Source organism: Abramis brama, assembly GCF_963993115.1.
Source record: "Abramis brama genome assembly, chromosome: 6".
Taxonomy (NCBI): Eukaryota; Metazoa; Chordata; class Actinopteri; order Cypriniformes; family Leuciscidae; genus Abramis; species Abramis brama.
Window position 1 is genome coordinate 26,668,888 of NC_139968.1, and position 20,746 is coordinate 26,689,633.

The following is a 20,746-nucleotide window of genomic DNA, read 5'->3' on the forward strand; positions in this document are numbered from 1 at the left end:
TAGGAGGAGCTTTGTTTCGGTTAAACCACAACAAAGATGGAGGCGCTACATGACAGCTAGGCTTGCATTTTTCATCGCGCCGCGCTCAAACTGGGGCTGAAGTGAAGATGGACGCGCCGCATCTGTCAGAGCAAAGCCCGGAGAAACGCGTCCGCATCGTGGGATCCGAGCTGGTGGACAATTACACGGTCAGTCTGACGGGTTTTATTTGGGTCGGCTGTTCAGTGCATATTCATGTTTATGATGACGATTTGCGAATGAAATAAGTGAAAATGATTTATATTGTTAGTTTTGTTGGATATAAGTATATTTAGATTAGATTAAAGTAGGATTTGTGTAACGTATAAAATACAACAGGCGTTTAAGAAAACAATGTGTGTTGCGTAAGAGCGGATGTTATTTATAATTAACATTTAATGATTTGCATAAGATGTCATTATAGGACTAAAGGAGTAATTGATCAGTGTTTAGTGGAATCCTGTGTTTAATTGTTAATAGGAATGTTGATAATTAATAAAAATAGCGGTTCGTACAGTGTCAAAGGCCACTTTAAGGATTTGCATGCTCATTTGCATAAAATACAATATGAGTTATTATGAGTCTTTGACAAACTGGAGAGGCGTTGGTTGGTTTGCAGTGTTTAAAACGCATTAATGAGCAATATTAATTAACAATTTCATTTTATGTAAAACAAATACAAATGTATTTTCTAAACCCCCTCAGGTTTACATTATAGAGGTGAATGTTGGAGATCACAGTTGGACTGTCAAACATCGTTACAGCGACTTTCACGATTTGCACGAAAAAGTGAGTTCCGCAGGCACGTTCCTAAAACCATAGATCAGACCTCAGATATTGACATTGTGCTCATAGTTCACAGGAGTGACTGATAAAACTGATTAAATGTTGTTGACCTCAGCTCACTGTGGAGAAGAAGATCGATAAACATCTGCTGCCGCCCAAGAAGATAATCGGCAAAAACTCCAAAAGCCTCGTTGAGAAGCGACAAAAGGAGCTGGAAGTTTATCTCCAAACACTCCTCAGCAGATTCCCTGCGGCAACTCCCAAAGTCCTGTCTAACTTCTTGCATTTTCACTTATATGTAAGTTTTTATGTGCTTTGTGTTTGATAAGAAGCGAGAGATTGCGCTCATGTAATTACAAGACTGTAAACAGAAGATTCCTGTGCTTCATATCTGTCACATGCCAGTTACATATTAACTGGAGTTTGTGTGTAATCCATCCGAAACAATTGCATGCAACTCTTGCTCTGTTGCCTTCACATCCAGTAAAGATCAGTCTCTGCATTCTCTCATCTCAGCCGTAAATGGTTCTCAGAACAGCAGGGCCTGTTATCTGGCCTTAAGCGATGTTTTCCCGCTGACAGTAGTGGTATTGATATTGATCTCTGAGCGGCTTTTGTCTGGGAGAGGCATATGACCGGACTGAGTTGTTTTGCACAGGAGAAATGCATTTGTTCTCGATTGGCACTTTTGTTGGATTTGTGCCTGAGTTATTTTAGCATCGTTCTATGGAAGCTTGTTTTCCTTTATGGAATGAAAAAATAAAAAAAGTTTATATCTCACAATTTAGTTTTTTTGTTGATATCTCACAATTCTGAGAGAAAAAAGTCAGAATTGCGGGATATAAACTGGCAGTTCTGAAATATCTTGCAGTTCTGAGTTTATATCTCATTATTTTTACTTTTGTCTCAGAATTGTGAGATATAAACAGATTATTAAAAGGGTAGGCTAATTGCAGCTTATCTCACAATTATGACTTTTTTTCTTATAATTGTGTCTTTATATCTAACAATTCTGAGAAAAAAAGCCATAATTGCACCATATAAACTCGCAATTGCGAGAAAAAAGTCAGAATTATCTCACAATTCTGACTTTTTTCAGAATTGCCAGTTTATATCCTGCAAAAATTTGATTCTGTGACGGAAACAAGCTTCCATACTGTTGAGTTCAGATAATATTATAGTTATTAATATTTTTTAAAATAGGTTTTATTTTTATATTTTCTGTTTTCCTTTTAATTTTAGTTGAAGTTTTAGTAATCTTGTGTTGTTTTGTCATTTTTATTAGCCTTTTATATAATTTTTATTTCAGTTTTATATTATGTTGTTTTAGTATATCAATTTAGAATATCAAACTAAATAAAAATTAAAAATGTTGCCTTGGCAAATAGCTGAAATAAAGTAAGTTAAAGGTTTTTTTTATTTTAATTTCAGATACCGTTCATTTTATTTAATGTAATGTATTTTTTTTTTTTTTTTTTTTTTAGTTAACTATAATAACCCTTATTTGTGCACACAAAAGTGTTTCAAGGCATTTTCTCAGAATATTTAGAAGAAAAAAAAAAAAGCTGTAAGGAGGAAATTGAAGTGGTTTCTGCATTCCTCCGGCGAGATCTTTCAGGAAATGAGTTGGAGAAGCATATGCCAGTCATTAAAGCTCAATGACGTGACATTAGATTTCCAGTTTTGACAAAAACTTCCTTATTTTCAGGAAATCAATGGAATCGCTGCTGCCCTGGCTGAAGAGCTCTTTCATAACGGTCTGTTACTTTATTTCAATAGCCAGTTATTACATGCTTGAAATGTACAGAATTAAATGTATTGACTGATAACTGATATAACTGGCAGTATTTAAAATCTGTAATTTTATAATAAAGCTCCGAATTAGACTTTTGCATTCGACATCTATAGTCTTGCAACCTGGTATAGAAAAAAAGGCTTTTTAATTGGAAAAGATAAAACCTTATTATCATATTACATATTTTCTACCGATGATGAAGAAATGCAAAAAAAAGAGACTATATTGGCGCATAGTAGCTGATAAATGACTAAAATATTTTTGCATGTTCAACAAATCCCATTTTAAAATATTTATTTACACATAATATGATCAGTTTTATCATCATGTATGCATTCCAGTATTCTCTATGAAATATGGTGGTTGTGTCTCTTCTCCCAGGTGAGCAGTTGTTGGCAGCGGGCCAGGTGTTTTTTCTCAGACCCCTCCAGCTGTACGCCGTCACGCAGCAGCTGAAACTCGCCAAGCCCACCTGTGCCAACGGAGACGCCAAGGCCGACCTCGGGCACATCCTGGACTTCACCTGCCGCCTCAAGTACCTCAAGGTCTGAGTCTGTCACTTTACTGAAAGTATGATTCCTTGGTACCCGATATGTCAGTATGGATTCGCTGATAAATTTATTATATAAATTTTATATACAGTATACACACATTTATTATTATTATTGATTACATTTTATACATGCGCAGCATATATATAAAATATGTGTGTGTGTGTGCATGCGTGTTTGTATAATATATAGTGTACTTCTTTTATTATTATTATTATTATTATTATTTAAAAATGTTATTAAATCTCCAATACAGATAATTATTGTGTTTATGCTTATACTTAAATTATTGTCCATATTTTTTGTTTACTCTTTGATTGTAACAGGTTTAAATATTAAAATTATCCATCTTTTTATGAACATGTATTTTACGTACATTATAACGTTTCAGTGCTTTGTTGACTTATTTATTTATTTATTTTTTTAATATATATATATGATTTAAAATGATAAAATAATATGAATAATAATATATAAATTTCTGACTTGATTGAACTGTTGCACCACTGCAGTTTGGGTTATTTTATCACTTTCAATTAGGAAAAGTGAGGAAAAGAGATTTTATTTATTTTATTAGACAAAAATTTAAATTTTACAGTGTTTCTGAAATAGCAGGAATTCCATATTATTTTGAGGCCTGTGTGTGCTGAATCTTCACTAACAGCGTGTCCTAATCATGCATGACCATAGACTATAAAAACAGACCATCTCTGCTTCCTTCCACTCTAGAAAAATGAAGCCAAAATATCCCAGAAATGGTCATTGCCGATTATGTCATTCAGAGCCCTGCACTATTAAGGTCCGCCCACACTGCATTTTTATAGCTTCAAATAACTAACTAAAACCAAACTTATTGGAAAAACAAACACTTGAACATACGCCAGTGTGATAAGAACTACCTAAAATGAGAGAAAAAAATGATTTGAAGTGTAATGGGATTTTTTTAGTGTGGCTCGTGTCCCATTTGAACACATGGAGAGGAAAATGAACAGGCTTATGACCTGTACTGCAGCCAGCCACCAGAGGGCGATCGAAAGGGTTTGGCTTCACTTTTCAGGAGGTGTGCGCACACTTGGGCATGTCATTTTGTTTCAAGTAAAGAAATGTTACGTTAAATCATCTAACTGTATAAATATATCAAATCGCCGTATTGGTTTTTGCACATTACAAGAATAACTAAAAGCTATACATAAAATCTTCAAACGCAGGTCCCTGGAATGAAAAAAGCGGTGGGGACGAGTAACATTGAGGAGCAGAGCCTTCCGTTTGACCTGTCCATCTTTAAGGCGCTGCTCCAGATCGAGGTGAAGACACTCAAGTTTGCGTTTTGTGTTAAATCGAGAGTCTGCGATGGATGATGTTTCTAACACTTTTTTTTTTTCTATTTTATTTTCAGATCAGTGATTGCGATGCCGGACAGTTAAAAGGTCTGCCTTCCCTCAAGCCCACGCTGGCCACGCTCAGCATACACCTCTCAGCCAGCAGTATGACGGTACTTTAGATGCTTCTGTCGTTGCGTTAGATTATAACTTAGGTTTTGGAATCTCAAAATGCAGTAGAGCTTCTCTAATAACAAAAATGGATGGTTTTAGGGTCCGATAAAATAGGGCTGGGCGGTATGGCGATATCACTTCCATGGTATAAAATGTCTATCGTTAGAGATTTTGCTATATTGTGTATCGCGGTATGCAAATACATAGCACTACTGGCACTTCAGAGCGATGAAAAGCATGAATGAGAATATAAAAAGCAGGTCGTGCTTGATGTTAAAAAGAGTTCTAAGCGCAGTATATCCTGAAAAGGAACTTTGTGCGGTGCGTGCACAGAAAGCTGCCTCTCTCAGAAGGCGATTGTGAACTTGGGACGTGCTCGATGTTAAAAAGTGTTATAAAGCACAATAAGCAGTGAAAAAGAACTTGATGCACAGAAACCCCCGTCTCTCAGCATGCGATCGGTAATTCAGTTCTCTTTCACATCTTACTGCACTTGATTGGTCGAATACACACGCAATTATGTCAAAATGACCATTGTGTGGAGTTTTCATGTAAACGAAGGGATAGTTCACCCAAAAATGAAAATTAGCCCATGATTTACTCACCCTGAAGCCATCCTAGATGTATGACATATCACGGTTGGATGCGCTTTAATGGACTTTCAAAAAAATATCTGTTCACTCCCAGTATAAGGCTTGGAAGAGCCAGGACATTCTTTAATAACTCCGATTGTATTTGTCTGAAAGAAGAATGTCATATACACCTAGGATGGGTTCAGGGTGAGATTTTTGGGTGAACTATCCCTTTAAGTGAAAGTAAACTGTAGGGTGTAAACTGGATGTGTATCAGTATAATTACATTAACCTATTGTACCTGAAAAACTTAATTTAAATTTTTTTTATTTTTTATATTGTATTTGTCCTAATGTTTGTAATTTGCTTCTTTTTTCCTTATTTTTAATAACAGAAATGAGATAACATATCGTGATATATATCGTTATCATCAAATAAAATGTCTCGTATCATGAAAAAAAGAATTTGGTCATATCGCCCACCCCTACGTTTAAAGGTTGCAACGTTTTTAGTTTTTGACTTAATTGTTTTGCTTTTTTAAAAGACCAAAAAATGTCTCAAAACCAACCAAGCTTCTCAACCTGTTCACTGCCACTGAAAGTTGTGCGAATGACAATGTACGCTCCTCCTCCGACAGGAAATCTTAGTTCCTGAAGCGTCTGAATTTGCGCATTGGGAACCTGAGGGTGTGGATACGGACTGTCCCGTGACGGCGATCATTCCCACGTGGAAGATGCTCACCACTCTGGACATGAGCCGAAACTTCATACGCTGCATCGATGAGTCTGTGGTGAGCTGGCTTACCTTATATGAAATAAATACCAGTTATTTCCTTGTTGATTATAAAAGTTGTGCTTTTCCTGGTCTTTATTGTTGTTGTAGAAACTGATTCCTGAAGTGGAATTTCTTGACCTCAGCCATAATGAGTTGTCTCTCGTGGAAAACCTCCAGGTGTGTTGTCTCAAAATAATGTCTTAATATGCAAAGATAGTGTGGTTTAAATAAGCCTATGTATTTATTTCTACATTTTTCAATGCAGCATTTGTACAACCTGGTTCACCTGGATCTGTCCTTCAACAAACTCACCGTCCTGGAGTGCATTCACACTAAACTCGGGAATGTCAAGACTTTGAATCTGGCTGGGAATCAGCTGGAGACGCTCTCCGGTCTCAGTAAACTTTACTCCTTGGTTAATTTGGACTTAAACAGGAATAAATTAGCTCAGGTAGTTTATTATTTGCACTGACTTTCGTGAAATTTAATTTTGTTGACGCAATTATTTGCTCGATATAATTCTCTCTTTCTTGTTTTGCATAGCTGGATGAAATTAAACACATCAGCACTCTTCCCTGTCTGGAGAAACTGACTCTAGCTGAAAACCCCATGTGCATCATCCCAGATTACAGGACTAAAGTTCTGGCCCAGTTCTGCGACAGGGCCTCTGAGGTATGGAGCTCCTCATCATTGTTACGCTTTGAAGGAAGAGTGTCATATTACATTAATGAGGTGGTTTTCAGGACATTTGTTTTTAAAGGATAGAGAAATGTAATTCACGTTTGTCGCGCAGGTGTGTTTGGACGGTACGACCACCACAGAGAAAGAGCTCGACACCGTGGAGGTGCTGAAAGCCATTCAGAAAGCCAAAGTGGCCAAAGACCGAATGGCAAACAGTGACAAAAAGGTATTTTATACTTGTTTTGTATGCAAATATTAATTAAACAGATTATTATTATCAACATTATTATTTACTTTTAAAGTTAATTATTATTTAAATGTTTTGCTTTTTAGTAGGAAAAGCACTATTTCATAATCATCATAATAATAATAATAATAATTATTATTTATTATTATTATAACATTTATATTTATTTAACATTATTATTATTATTATTAACATGTATTATTAGACTGTTTTGCTCTACTCATTGTCTTATACATTATTATTATTATTTAACATTAATATTATTTTAACATTTATTATTAGACTGTTTTGCTTTTGTTTAATAGGGAAATTAATTTTAATACTATTTCATGATGATAATAATTATTTATTGTTAATTTTATTATATTACATTATTATTTATTTTTATTTTAACATTTATTAGACTGTTTTGATTTTGTTTAGTAGTAATATTCCTTTTAGTACTTTTTTCATTATAATAATAATAATAATAATAATTATACCATTATAATTTATTACTATTTACCTTATTATTATTTTGATATTTATTATTAGACTGTTTTGCTTTAGTTTTGTTTAGTAGGAAAATTCCTTTTTTAGTACTTTTTAAGTATAATAATAAATAATGTTATTTTTATTATCCTCATTATAATTATACAATTATTATTATTACTATTGGCCTTTATTATTAATAGATGGTTTTGATGTTGTTCATTAGGAACATTTTACAAAACATAATAAAAACATTGAAAGATGTTTAAAAAACTAAAAGCTTTCCTAAATAAAACGGTTATGTAATAGGCTCTTATGCAAACCACTGTTTCATCTGCCAGATTAAGGGTTTTCTGATGTAATTACTGTTTAAGGCGTGTGCTGATGGCTTTCTTTCAACTGAGTGTGACACATTATTATTCTCAAACAATCTTTTTAGGTGTGAATCGGGCTAAACCTTGATATCCATTCATGAGAATTCAAGAAAAAGATGATTCAGTGTCTGGCTTTATATGCTCGCATTGATGCATTTTTGTGTCAGCATCTATTGCATAACACAAATTATCCAGTGAAGAGAATGACACGAGTTGTGGCGCCTCCGCCTGGCCAGACTCTGATAGTGACTGGATATCATCTCCACTAGACTTGACTGCAGTCCTGCTATATTATAAAGACATGAAATAAATGTGGTTGTTGTCAATGCATCTACTTTTGCATATGCTATTGTAATATTATGTTGCGCTCATGTCTCGGAATTACCGTAATTTTAATGACATTAAAATTACATTAGAGCTGTTCAGTTTGTAAAGAATTGGCAGTTCTGTGTCTCAGGATTTATTTTATTTGTTTAAAATAATTTAATTTAAACAATTTAAATATAATTTTAAATAATTGTAATAATTTAAATATTGTTTTAAACTATTTAAATATTACATTTGTTTTCTTTAAATTTAAGAACTTAGAAAGTACATCAGGGAAATTTGTCTATAATAAAATAGCATGTAAAATGTGTCCCCTCTGACTATCTTTTTCTGTTGAACGGCTGCAGTTTTGGTTGTTTTTATATTTCGTCAAAAAAAATCAAGAGCTTTTAGAAAATTAAACCTGAAAAAATGTAATTACGGTATTTCCGAAATAACATGAACTCAGTATTATTCTGAGGCCTTCATGTTTCGAGATCAGAAGATATTTGATGTTTGATATGGAGCAGGATTTGGACCAGTGAGATTTCTGTGTGGGTGGAGCTACTCAAAAACTCAGATTAACATGAATGCGATGTATCGCTTGTCGTTCTGGTTTGGACATGTTGTAAAACGTTAAGACGTTTATGATTGCTCGCACCCTTTACATTGACCTCCATTGGTCTTGGTTGTGCTTTCCGCTAAAGCAAAGCCTGATGTTATTGTTGTCAGGTGAGTGACGTCCCGGGGCAGGCCGCCGGCGGGCCACAGTCCTCCTCGTCCTCTCTCGCGCCACCCTCCTCTTCCTCCCCCTCTCTGTCCCGTTCCACCTGCTCCAGTCAAGGTAATCATGTATGTATCGCGCTGCTGGGACGAGGGGGGGAAACACAAACATAGAGTTAAAAGTGAAGTGTGTCATTTCAAACTAAATTCTCAAACACTCCCATCTGTCATTGGTCAGATTAACAAGTAGTCCCGGCCCAAACTTGTTTTAAATGCGTATAAAGATGTGAGAGGAGATAGTAGTGACATGAAAAAATTACACACTTCACCTTTAAAAATAAAAAACGTCCCTCTGATTGCATGACATTATGTAAAACTGACGTTGAACATCATGAGACATTATTTCTCTGTTTTGGCATCACAAATTTCCTACAACATTATTATACTTTTTAATATTTCAGCTGTTTGTTATTAATCTGCATTTACATGGTTTCTTCATTACGTAATGATTGCAAATGATCAATCTGAATCTAATTTTTTTTTCTTTGCCCAGTTTTCTTTGCACAAGTGATCTAAATCTTATTTAATTTACATTTCTGTTCAGTTACTCCTGACTTGCAGACAGCTCTGCCGGTCATAATTATGTTTTGGAGATTTGGTGTGCCAATTTCTGCAAAAAATAAAATCTAATTTCATCAGCATTCCTCCCAGATTTTTCTCATAACTTTGCTTTAAATCAATAAAATGGGCATCCATTTTCTTTGCTTTGCAGTTTCAAACTAGCCTAAACGTTGATTTTGTGGTGGTTAATTTGCAGTTGTTGCTCTAATACCGATTGGGCCTGATTGATAAAGCATATGATCTCCATATTTGTCTCTAGAGTGTTAGTTACTAAGCAACAGCCTCGGGTGATTTTGATACTTTCCATTTCTGCCGACGACTTCTAAATATTCAGTGTTATGCACTCTCTAAAATATGATTTAAACGTGTGTGTGTATATATGGAATAAAATTGTAGTCTAGAATAAGACTACAGTAGTCTACTGACTTCTAAGACTACTGTAGTCTTTTTTTGTGTGTGATTACATTTTTTTATTTAATATTTTGTTTGATGACACTTGCATCATTACCGTATCAACCAATGATGATACACCATATATTGACTGAACAAACAAACAAATCAAATCATCACTATTCATTTTCATCATCACCACATCGAATTTGTTTACTGTGTGAATAAAACTTACGTGACAAGAATAACTTTTTGCTTTCCATCTCCCTTTCAGATATAACTATAGAAAAAGCTTTTATTACCAAAGAGATATTAACTCCTGTGGATTCTACACTTACCCAGAGATGCTATGATGTTTACAGCTCAGCCTGTGAGGTCATCCCACAGGTGGGTTTGTGTTACAGCTCAATTAATTAATTAATTAATTTTGTGGTGCCAGCAAAAACAAATCCTTTTTTGCAGGTTAAAACTCAAGTTGATTCCAGTTTTTCTACGGAGGTCACCTTTGAGAGCAGGTCAGTTCTTATAAACTTCTGTTTTGTTTCTGCTATGCCCGTAACATACTCTACGCAAACGCAAAGCTATATTTCAAGCTTAATTGCATCCAAAAATATTTCAGAGTACAATTCATTATGCAATGCAAGTAGTTATTGCATTCTCATTGTTGCCACAAGGGCCGCTATATCAAAAGGCTACTGTCCATTTTTTTCCTTTTGGTGCTGCGTCCCAATTCAGAGGCTGCATCCTTCAAAGGCCGCATTCAAAGGCTGATTGCATCACCATGGCGCGCCAAAGGCTGTCCCAATTCGAGGGCTCCTTCAAATGCGGCCTCCAAATGTGTCCTTTGTTTCCCGTGAAATTAAGGATAATATCAGATGGATCCTTCATGGCCTTGCCTACCCCAGAATTCATTACGAGCTGGTGAAAGCAGGATTTTTTTTTATTAGAGAAATTGCCGAATTACACTTTTAAACGTGTGGGTTTCAACTTATCGAATCGTCAAATATCGAATAACCTAAATAATCTAAAACCTTTAAAGCGGGTCAGATGTTGACTTATCTTACTAAGATGCGATTATGTATAGTTTATACTCTATTATAAACAGAAATGGACCGTGGTGAAAATATTTAGACAGTTTTTTTAGCCCTGTTTTGTTTTTAGACAGTTTCAACTTTCAAAAAAGTCTAGTACAAACGTTAGTCACTCATCAATGACAGCTGCCACAGTTGCTAGACGCCAACAACAGTACTCCGTAGGCTAGACTGTCCCATTTAACAAAGCTCAGTCCGACCTTCTTGGCCTTTGAAGTCTGAGTCCTTCGAAGCATGCAGCCTTTGAATTGGTACACCGCTTAGGTCAGCTTTTGTCATTGCAGATCAAAAGTTTGAGGATAAATTTTAACATAACTTTATCCCTTGATAGACTTCTTAAGGTCTGTTACATGGTTACGTGTTATGTAAAACAAAGACTGAGTGGTGGCGATGCTTTTACCAAACTTTTGTATTTTGTTTGTGCACTTGCTTAGAGTGTGTTTCTGGGCTTATTACTTTTGATTGAGTGTAAGAGTAAAAGTGTTACCTGATATGTCTGCATGTATGGAAGTCCCGAAAAGTAAAGTACAGGTTGTTACATGGTCCAGATTTTGCAGAGTTAGACGCATTCCTGGGTCATATTTTGTTGATCCTGGAACAACATTCCAGTCAGAAAACTTTGTCCTAACCATATTCCTACCCCTAAACCTAACCCTACCCATAAGTTATCCCTAAAATCAGAGGGAAATGATAGGTGAATAATACTGATGTAGAAGCGCCTAACCCTGGTTGTAAGCCTAAACTTGACTTGAACTGTAAACTTGTCCCTCAAATCAGATGGGTTGATTGCAATGTTGTTCCAGGATCTGCTTTGAAATCCTTAAAGGTTGAGTGGTTATGGTTGAACACTGAAGATTTCAAAACCAAACTAAACCAAAACTAAAACAAGTTGTTTAATTTCTCTTTAGCCCCTGTTGTTGTGAAGAGGAGTGGAAACCTTGGACCACAAGTCTTTTGAATCTCTTTGTGCCTCCTACTTTACTGTCCTACACTACCACCAACCCGGAGTTTACCAAGCAACTTTCTGCTCACATCAGCCAGGCTAATAGAATAGAATCAACCCCGATTCTTTGCAAAACCACTTCTCTGGAGGGCACAGACCAAGGCAGCCCTCACTCTGGGGATGGGTACTTTGAGATGACTCTAGATGATACCAACAAGATCATGGGTTGTTCCTCCTCATCTACTGTTCAGGAAAAGGGATCAGATGATGTGAACCGAGAATATGCAGATGATCATGTAAAAATGGTGGCTTGGTCTCTTTACATCAGTGTTGGAGAAGGTTTGAGTCAGTGCCCATGTTGTTTGGTGGCAATGGACAGCTCGCTTGTGGTTTTACACATACGGTCAGAAGAACCTGCGAGTAACCTGGAGGAACTAGCGGAGAACCTTGAGATAGACTTGGTTGTGCCGTACACCAACATTGAGACCTTTCAGTTTGATATTCCAGAGGTTTGTGTCTCTTTGAAGGTGAAGTCAAGCAATACGAGATGGTTCTTTTTCTCAGATGCCCAAAGTCTGAAGGAGATGCATTCTTGCGTTAGTCCTCATGTGGACCAAACTGAAGAGCAAGTTTTGAACTCCTCTAACTCACAGGTGTTCATCCGACAGTTTCTGAACTCTTGGGACTTTGAGGAAAGCAATGACAGCGTAAAAGGTGGACACTTGATCCATTTCCTTAATCTAGACCCATCTACCTCCGACAAAAATGTCACAAACAACCAACAATTTCCAAAGAACTCAGTACCCTCAGACTTTTTTTCCCAAATCAGCCTGTTTGAAAGTGATCAGGACCAAACCTCCAATCCCATGATCCTCTTCCTTACTTCTCGGCACCTCTGCATTCTCAAGGTAGACTTTGTCACTCTGTCGTCCCGGGACTCTTCGGAAGCGAGTGTGATGCGGAGCTGCTCCAAAGTAACCCGTATCCCGCTCTCGTTCACGCTACTTGACCCAAAGCAGAGCTGTTGTTCGTGTAGGGCCGTCTCAAACTCTCGCCGTTTCTATGATAACCATGTTGTAGAACTGATGGCGGGTCACGAGCATCTGACTATTGTTTTTGCCCTTCCACAAGACAAGTTCACCTTCCTGAGAGAGTTCATGCAGCTTCGATCCAATCTGCGGGAAATTAAGACCATCGCCCTGCAGCGCACCAAGAAAGGACACTTGAGAGTGCACAGTTATCCTGCTCCAGCTACAACCACCAAAAGAATACCTACCAGCAGGTAAAGGAGCTCATTTGTTACTAGTATTTCTAAAGCTATGTTAACATGGATGTCATTTTAGCCCCAGACCTAAGCTGTAGCCTGGAATGTAACTGAAAGGGTGTAGGCCCAAACTCTGCAAAGGTTTTCAACATTTGTGCCTTTTGGCAAGACGCTTTCAGCAAGAATATTCCTAGGGTTACTTAAGATCAGGAATCATAGCCTAAAAATCTTGACGCACCCTCACAGCAGCAAATGTAATTTGCAGCCAAGGTCGTCTAGCAACTCTCTATTGGCTTGTGAGCTGGAAAAACCAAACTCTAGTCAGGCCAATCACATCGTGTATTGATTCGGTGGGCTTAACATAACGACGGCAGAGTTGTGACGGTTCCTCGTGAATTCCCTGCTACTTGAAAACAAAGAAGAGCTGCTGCTGCTGCTGGCGAACAGCGGTCTTTCGAATCGGCTTTGGCCGGGACTCTGTAAGACTTGGAGTTAAGCTTTTCTTTGAGAATAGAACAAAGAACGGCACTGATGTCGTTCTTAAAAAAGGAAAATGTGTTCGGAGTTTTGCCGACCGGATACAGCAAAAGTTTAATCTATCAACTAGCTCCGCTGGTGGGAAAACGCTCTGGTTGGTTGTAGCGCTATCCTATTGCGTGTAGAGGGAATTTGAAAGACAACCATTTATCCCGCCCCTCGGATTGAGCCATGCCAATGGTGTGTTCCCAGACCCGACATCTTGATGTGGTTCTGGCTTGTCAGGCTACAGGAATCAGATACTTGCTATAAAATTAAAAATGCGATTCCTCTTATCGATTCCTTTGTGTGCATTTAATATGACTTTAAAACATTAAAGCGCAAGAAGACTTGTGCACTGTTTTCTGTACTGTGCACACATCCAAAACGAGCACAAAAAAACCCGCCTCTCATACTAAATAGTGGGCGATACTGAACTGAGTTCTCTTCCGCGTCTTTTTGAAAATCTTAAAACACTGTTTATTTAAATCGTATCTTTGTTCAGTTGTATTTATTTGTGTGATTGCTCATTTGTTTATTTGTGTATTATATCCATAGCTGTTAGCATAAGAATTATGTTGGTAACTCTTAAAAAAATAAGTTTCTAGAAAAGAAAGGACAATAACTCTATCCTTAACCCTAATCCTAACTTTACAGGTGAAATGGGTTGGGAAATAGCATTATTCATAATGTTTTGAAATCATAGCCATAGCGGTGAGCATGAGGTTAGTGTGATAAACTTGTTTTTTAACCAACTTATGTCATGACCAAGCCTAAATTGCAAGGATGCCAGAAGTGCAAGTAACATAATTTTTTCACAAAGAATTATGTAACTCTAAAACGGATGTTCTTTGGACTAGAAAAGTAATCCCAGCTCAATCATATCCATAATCCTAATTTTACAGATGAAATGCTTTTTAATGGATAACAGAAATGCAGAAGAGGTGATAAAACACATCTGCTAAATGACTACTCACTTTTCCTAAGGCAGCATTTTTTAATTAGTAAAACTTTAATGGTTCTTCTTAGCTGTTTTCACAGTAGATATACTGCACTGCTTTTTTCACAGCGTCCCTCAGGAAGTTCCAAGGCCCCATCTGACCCTGTCTCTGCTGTATCCAGCCAAATCTCTCATTCAGCAGCTGATGGAGGACAACCTATGTCCCTCGCACCTCTCACTCTCCTCTTCATTACTCCTCATCTCATCTCTCAAGGGGGACCAGCTTGTTCACTTCTTCCACGACAATATTGCTGAGGCAAGTCGTTCGCTCATTTCACACATTCAGATCTAATATGAGGAAATTTCCTGGATGGTTATGTCGTAGAATTTTCCCTATGGAAGTTTCCTTCACAATCCCTTGGGTTTATTGTCGTCCTCTCACTGTATATTCCTCGTTTTGTACTCTCTGTCAACCCCTCTCTTCCTGTGTGCGCTCTTGGCTCCGGTGAATTTGTTTATTTACTTTGACTCTGTTACATTTGGCCAGCTGCCCTTGTTATCAAAAGGCGACTATCTGAACTATTTTCCACTCATTCTCAAATGTCCTATGTAATCAGTGCACTGTTTGTACAGGATATTCTAGACTGAATTTAAACCGTAAACAAACACGCCTAACATTTGAACTTTGCGACATGATTAGCTACCCTCACTAGAATTATTTATGCCCTACACTTAATTTGAGGTGTTTCTTCAAAATCAAATGAAAACTAGCATTTTTTAAGGTATCATTCATGTTCGTTTGCAGAAACTGAATGGAAGAAACAAAACCCAGACCATAAGTTTGAGCAGTAATGCTTGTCTAAGCAAACGCCACTAAATAAACTGCTGTATTATGAGACAAAGGGGTGTTTATCTTGCTGATGGCATGCAGGTGGAGAATGAAGAGCTGAAACACATCTTGTGGACGTCGGTGCTCTTCTACAGATCTCCTGATGTGGAGACAACAGCCTGTGTCCTGCTGTCCACCAAAGCCATTTACTTCATCCTGGACGACACGGCGTCCTCGCTCACCAACCAATCAAGTGAGCAAAACCTTACTTTACATTTACAATGACAATTCTATTATAATCTCATCTTCAAGTATATTCAGTTCTGTTGTTAATCTGATAAATTCAGTTTGATTATATTCTGTTCTTCTGATTTATTCAGTTCTATTGTTCTTTTCTATTCAGTTTTATTCTTTTTCTGTTATGCAAATGCATTTCATTCTGTTTTGTGCGACTTCGTTCTTTTTATTCCAATCTGTTTTCAGATATAGTTGTTCTGATATATTGTTTTAATGTAATGATTTTTTTCTGTGCTATTCTGTTCAGTTCTATTGTTTTCTGTTCTTCAGATATTCTGTTCTTTTATTCTATTCTGTTCTTCAGGTTATATTCTTGGCTATTTTATTCTGTTCAGTTCTATTGTATTCTGTTCTTCAGATATTCTGTTATTTTATTCTATTCAGTTCTGTTGTGTTCTGTTTTTCAGGGTATTCTGTTTTTCAGGGTATATTACTGGCTATTTTATTCTATTCCGTTCAATTGTATTCTGTTCATCAGATATTCTATTCCAATTAGTTGTGTTGTATTCTGTTTTTAGGTATATTCTCGGCTATATTATTCTGTTCGGTTCTGTTTTATTCTGTTCTTCAGGTATATTTTTGGCTATTTTATTCTATTCAGTTATATTTTATTCAGTTTTTTAGGTATATTCTCGGCTATATTATTCTGTTCGGTTCTGTTTTATTCTGTTCTTCAGGTATATTCTCGTCTATTTTATTCTATTCAGTTCTATTTTATTCTGTTCATCAGATATTCTATTCTTTTCAGTTGTGTTGTATTCTGTTCTTCAGGTATATTCTCGGCAATTTTATTCTATTCAGTTCTATTTTATTCTAATTAGTTCTATTGTATTCTGTTCTTCAGATGTATTCTGTTATTATATTTCATTTAGTTCTGTTGTATTCCATTCTTCAGATATATTCTCTGCTATTTAATTCTATTAAATTCTAATGTATTCCGTTCTGTAGATATTCTGTGATATTTTATTCTATTCAGTTATTCTTCTGATGCATTGTTTTTTATTTTGTTTTTTATTATATTGTATTATCTTTTCAGAGATCTATTCTATCTTATGAAAGCATTCTGTTCTGTTGTATTTTATTTTCACAGACTGTTCGGTTCTTAACATATATATTTTTGTATTCTGTTCTAGTAATCAGTCTAGAACATTAACATTGATTCATTACATTGATCTTGCAGTGATGTGGACCTGGCAACCATCCGAGCATAAGGACACAGATTTCCTCATCTCCTTCTGCTTCACCCTCAAACTGAAGGACCTGCAGAGCGTCAACGTGGGCTTGTTTGATCAGTACTTCCGAGTCGTCGGTGAGTTTGTTTTGACCGAGATCACTACTCGTACAATTTTCTGTCCAAACGCACGTGATTAGATGACATATTTATCAAGCCGACACCAATTGTAATAATCAGCGTAATCAAAAGATGTACCAATAAATATAAGTGCATGCTGTGTTTTCATTCCATTTGCTTCATTTGTGCAACAAGGAACTGCTAATATAGCATTGCTGTTTATCTCTAGGGAAAATGCCTTTGGTAAGAAGCTCACATTCTATGTTTTTTTTGTCATTTTTTATACGGCAGACAGGTGCAAGTGCCCTTATGTGTGTGTTAAGATTAAAAATGTGTGTACAACAGTTTTGCAAGCATCACTATTTATTTGATATATTTAGCATCCCCACTAACAGTGCGATGAAACTAAGAGTAAAAACAGTTAAGTAAGTTTAAAGAGTTAAAGAGTAATGTTTCCTTCTTCAAAGGGCCCTCAGCTGATCACATAATTTCCTGTCTGACCCGTGACGGTTACGGCACGCATCGCTTCCTGCAGCAGCTGATGATGGTTTTGTCCCTGCTGGAGAAAGTTCCCTCTCCTGAACCTTCTGAGCTGGATTTCTACTCGCAGTTTGGAAACAAAAGCACAGGTTTGATGGCTTGGATGTCTAGAATATATCGCGTAAAAATCCTATATATTGCTCATCCTTTTGAATGAATGTTTACCAATGATATTGTATTCCCTCATAAATCAGGTAAAATGGAGAACTACGAGCTGGTCCACTCCAGCAAGGTGAAGTTTGTATTCCCAAATGAGGAAGAAATCGGAGACCTCACCTTCATCGTTGCGGAAAGAAAGACCCCGCAGGCGCAGTCTCACTCCTTCAACATCCTTTTGTACGTACTGGTGTTCCAGGTCCACATCATTCCGGGCCAAACCAGCCAGAACCAGACTATCCTACAACCCAAGACTCTTATACTCACCAGCACGGACGTCTTCCTCCTGGATGAAGACCACATCAGTTACCCGCTACCCGAATTCGCGAAAGAGCCGCCGCAAAGAGACAAGTACCGCCTCACGGACGCCCGTCGGATTCGCGACTTGGACCGCGTGCTAATGGGCTACCAGACTTACCCGCAAGCCCTCACGCTGGTGTTCGACGACATTCCCGGGCCGGATCTTTTGTGCCACCTTACCATGGACCATTTTGCAGACGCCGACGGGAAGGGCGACCGGACGCAGGGGGTCGGAGGAGCCGAGGGCGAGGTGCAGTGGTGTATTTTCGTACCAGGGGCGGACAGCAGAGAACGGTTGATATCGATCCTGGCTCGTCAGTGGGAGGCGCTGTGTAGCCGAGAGCTGCCGGTGGAGCTGACGGGATAAAGCTCGGAAAATGCGCAGTATTTACCTAAACATAGTATGAAGAACATTTGTTTTTACGAACCTTTTTTTTAAACTGTTTTGACACAATGCATCCTGGGAAGCTGTATTGTAGAGTCCACACGAGTGTAATATTTATCATCTCAGGCTTCAAACTTTGCTTTGCTTTTTAGGCATATTTATCTGCTGCTGTGTACAATCGGCCATGCATCATAAAATGTGAAATGTCTGTTATACAGTTTTGTGCTACAGTGTTATTTAGATTTTTCAAGTTAATTTGTTGTTCCATGGCAACAAAATGATTTTCCGATAGATGGCTCTTAATGAACGAAAAGATGTATATAGTCTTTCGTTTTTTACAGAAATGCAATTTTAAAGTGTTATTCCTTTTTTAGAAAGTATTCCCGAGGTGAATCTGCAGATTTATTTGTACAGATATTCAAACGGAAAACCACTTAGCACGTTTACTGGGCTCTTTGAGCTTCATGAGATTATTGACCATGGGATTTCAGACTGATCATGCACTTTTAATTTTTTTTAATAAATGTGAGTAAATGTAAATGTCTTTTCTTTTTATTATTGATTAAATATCCAAATATTTTATTTCATCCACAAAAATGAAATGCTAAAATGGACAACATGGCTCAAAAAAAGAGAAAAACCGAACAGAAAGTTCGGAAATCTGGAAAAATCTCCAAAAACATCTGGGGAGATGTATTCAGGCTTTGAAGAATTTTTAAAAATTAATATAATATTTTCTTATACAGTATAAAATTGTATTTATATATTTTTTAATACTGTGTATTTGATATATTATACATATATAATAGTACTATTTAAAGTTATATGTCATACGTAAGAGTGATGAAACAAGAATCCATGAATGAGAAAATAAAGAGTGGGACGTACTTGATGTTTAGAGTTATTCGTGTTTTTAAGCGCAATAAGCTGTGAAAAAGAACTCAAAGCGGTTGCTGCTCGCGCTGACTGACACACACATGAAGCGCGCACAGAAAGCCGCCTCTGAGATGGCATGTGATCCTGGATTCAGTCCTCTTTCAAGTCTTATTGCACTTGAATGGTCAGATAGACGCACAATAATGTAAAAATGCTGTTGTGTGGGGTATTCACGTAAACTATTCAGTTATGTCTTAAATTAGCGTAAAGAGCTGGGTGAAAACCGATGCGTGTCAGTAAATTGGATCCGTGCATTCGGTCATAAAGGGAAAGCAGTATAATAAACTGCTGTCTGTCTCATTAATGTTAATCAAACAACAAAAGACAAAGAGAAAACCACTCACTGCTCTTGACTGAATCACTTGTATTTTTAATAAGAATCAGTTCATATTTAATTCATACATTGAAGACTATGCACTGCTTTAGTTATACACTTGATTATTCAATTTCTGTAGTATTTCTTACTATATGTTAAATAAACCTACTGTAGCTGAAAAAAGTTTATTTTATTTGTATCTTTGCTCTATTGTATTTGTCCTATTGTTTGTAAGTTGCTTCTTTGTTCTTATTTGTAATAATAAAAATAAAATTAAACTACTTTAAACTTCAAACTACTTTAAACTACTTTAAACTTTAAACTAAATTAAACTTTAAACTACTTTAAACTTCAAACTAATTTAAACTTTAAACTACTTTAAACTTCAAACTTCTTTAAACTTCAAACTACTTTAAACTACTTTAAACTAATTTAAACTTTAAACTAATTTAAACTTTAAACTAATTTAAACTTCAAACTACTTTAAACTTCAAACTACTTTAAACTACTTTAAACTATTTTAAACTACTTTAAACTTCAAACTAATTTAAACTTTAAACTACTTTAAACTTCAAACTTCTTTAAACTTCAAACTTTCTGGTCCGGCTTTCTCAAGCCAACTTAAAGTTTGTCTCGACGAACTTTTTAATCTAGTTATTAAGTTGACTTGAGAGAGCCAACTTACTGAAATCCTATTTAAACATATTATTATTATTATTATTCTGAGACTAAAAAAACTAAATGCATCTCCTCCTAGAGCTTTAACCCTACATGCTCCAAACTCGACCTTCAAACTGTTCTGACTCGAGTTGCTATATCTTTTCAGACTGATCGGACTTACGGTTTTCCTAAAAATGCCGATCAAAACTCAGAAAAACTCCCATTGACTTACATTGGGGAGTTCTAAAAAATTCAAATCCAGATTCAAACTCACCAACCGACAAAAAATTTAATCTAAACACCTTGAAGACTAAATCAAACTGCCGTTCTATATACTATATGAGTGAATGAGGCTCATTTAAACTAACAAACTCATCTCTCTATCTACTTTAAACTATTTTAAACTTTAAACTACTTTAAACTTCAAACTAAATTACACTTCAAACTAATTTAAACTTTAAACTTCAAACTAATTTAAAC

At 36.4% G+C, this 20,746-nt stretch overlaps 1 protein-coding gene across 1 annotated transcript; it reads left to right on the top strand.

Moving 5' to 3' along the window:
• Positions 1-18,898, top strand: nisch (nischarin). Its single transcript, XM_084116510.1, has 21 exons — positions 1-188; positions 724-807; positions 920-1,102; positions 2,513-2,561; positions 2,981-3,144; positions 4,359-4,454; positions 4,547-4,642; positions 5,853-6,005; positions 6,098-6,166; positions 6,255-6,440; positions 6,533-6,661; positions 6,783-6,896; positions 8,801-8,912; positions 10,077-10,189; positions 10,265-10,317; positions 11,802-13,118; positions 14,686-14,872; positions 15,488-15,638; positions 16,863-16,991; positions 17,441-17,602; positions 17,708-18,898. The coding sequence occupies exons 1-21, from the start codon at positions 108-110 to the stop codon at positions 18,334-18,336; spliced, it is 4,257 nt and encodes a 1,418-aa protein (XP_083972636.1). The 5' UTR covers positions 1-107; the 3' UTR covers positions 18,337-18,898.
• The last annotated feature ends 1,848 nt before the right edge of the window (positions 18,899-20,746 follow it).

Excerpts from the sequence above, each read along its gene's own strand:
- nisch (XM_084116510.1), top strand. The coding sequence starts at position 108 with ATGGACGCGCCGCATCTGTCAGAGCAAAGCCCGGAGAAACGCGTCCGC. Across the intron at positions 189-723 it reads AGCTGGTGGACAATTACACG|GTTTACATTATAGAGGTGAA; the intron begins GTCAGTCTGACG and ends AAACCCCCTCAG. Across the intron at positions 2,562-2,980 it reads TGAAGAGCTCTTTCATAACG|GTGAGCAGTTGTTGGCAGCG; the intron begins GTCTGTTACTTT and ends CTCTTCTCCCAG.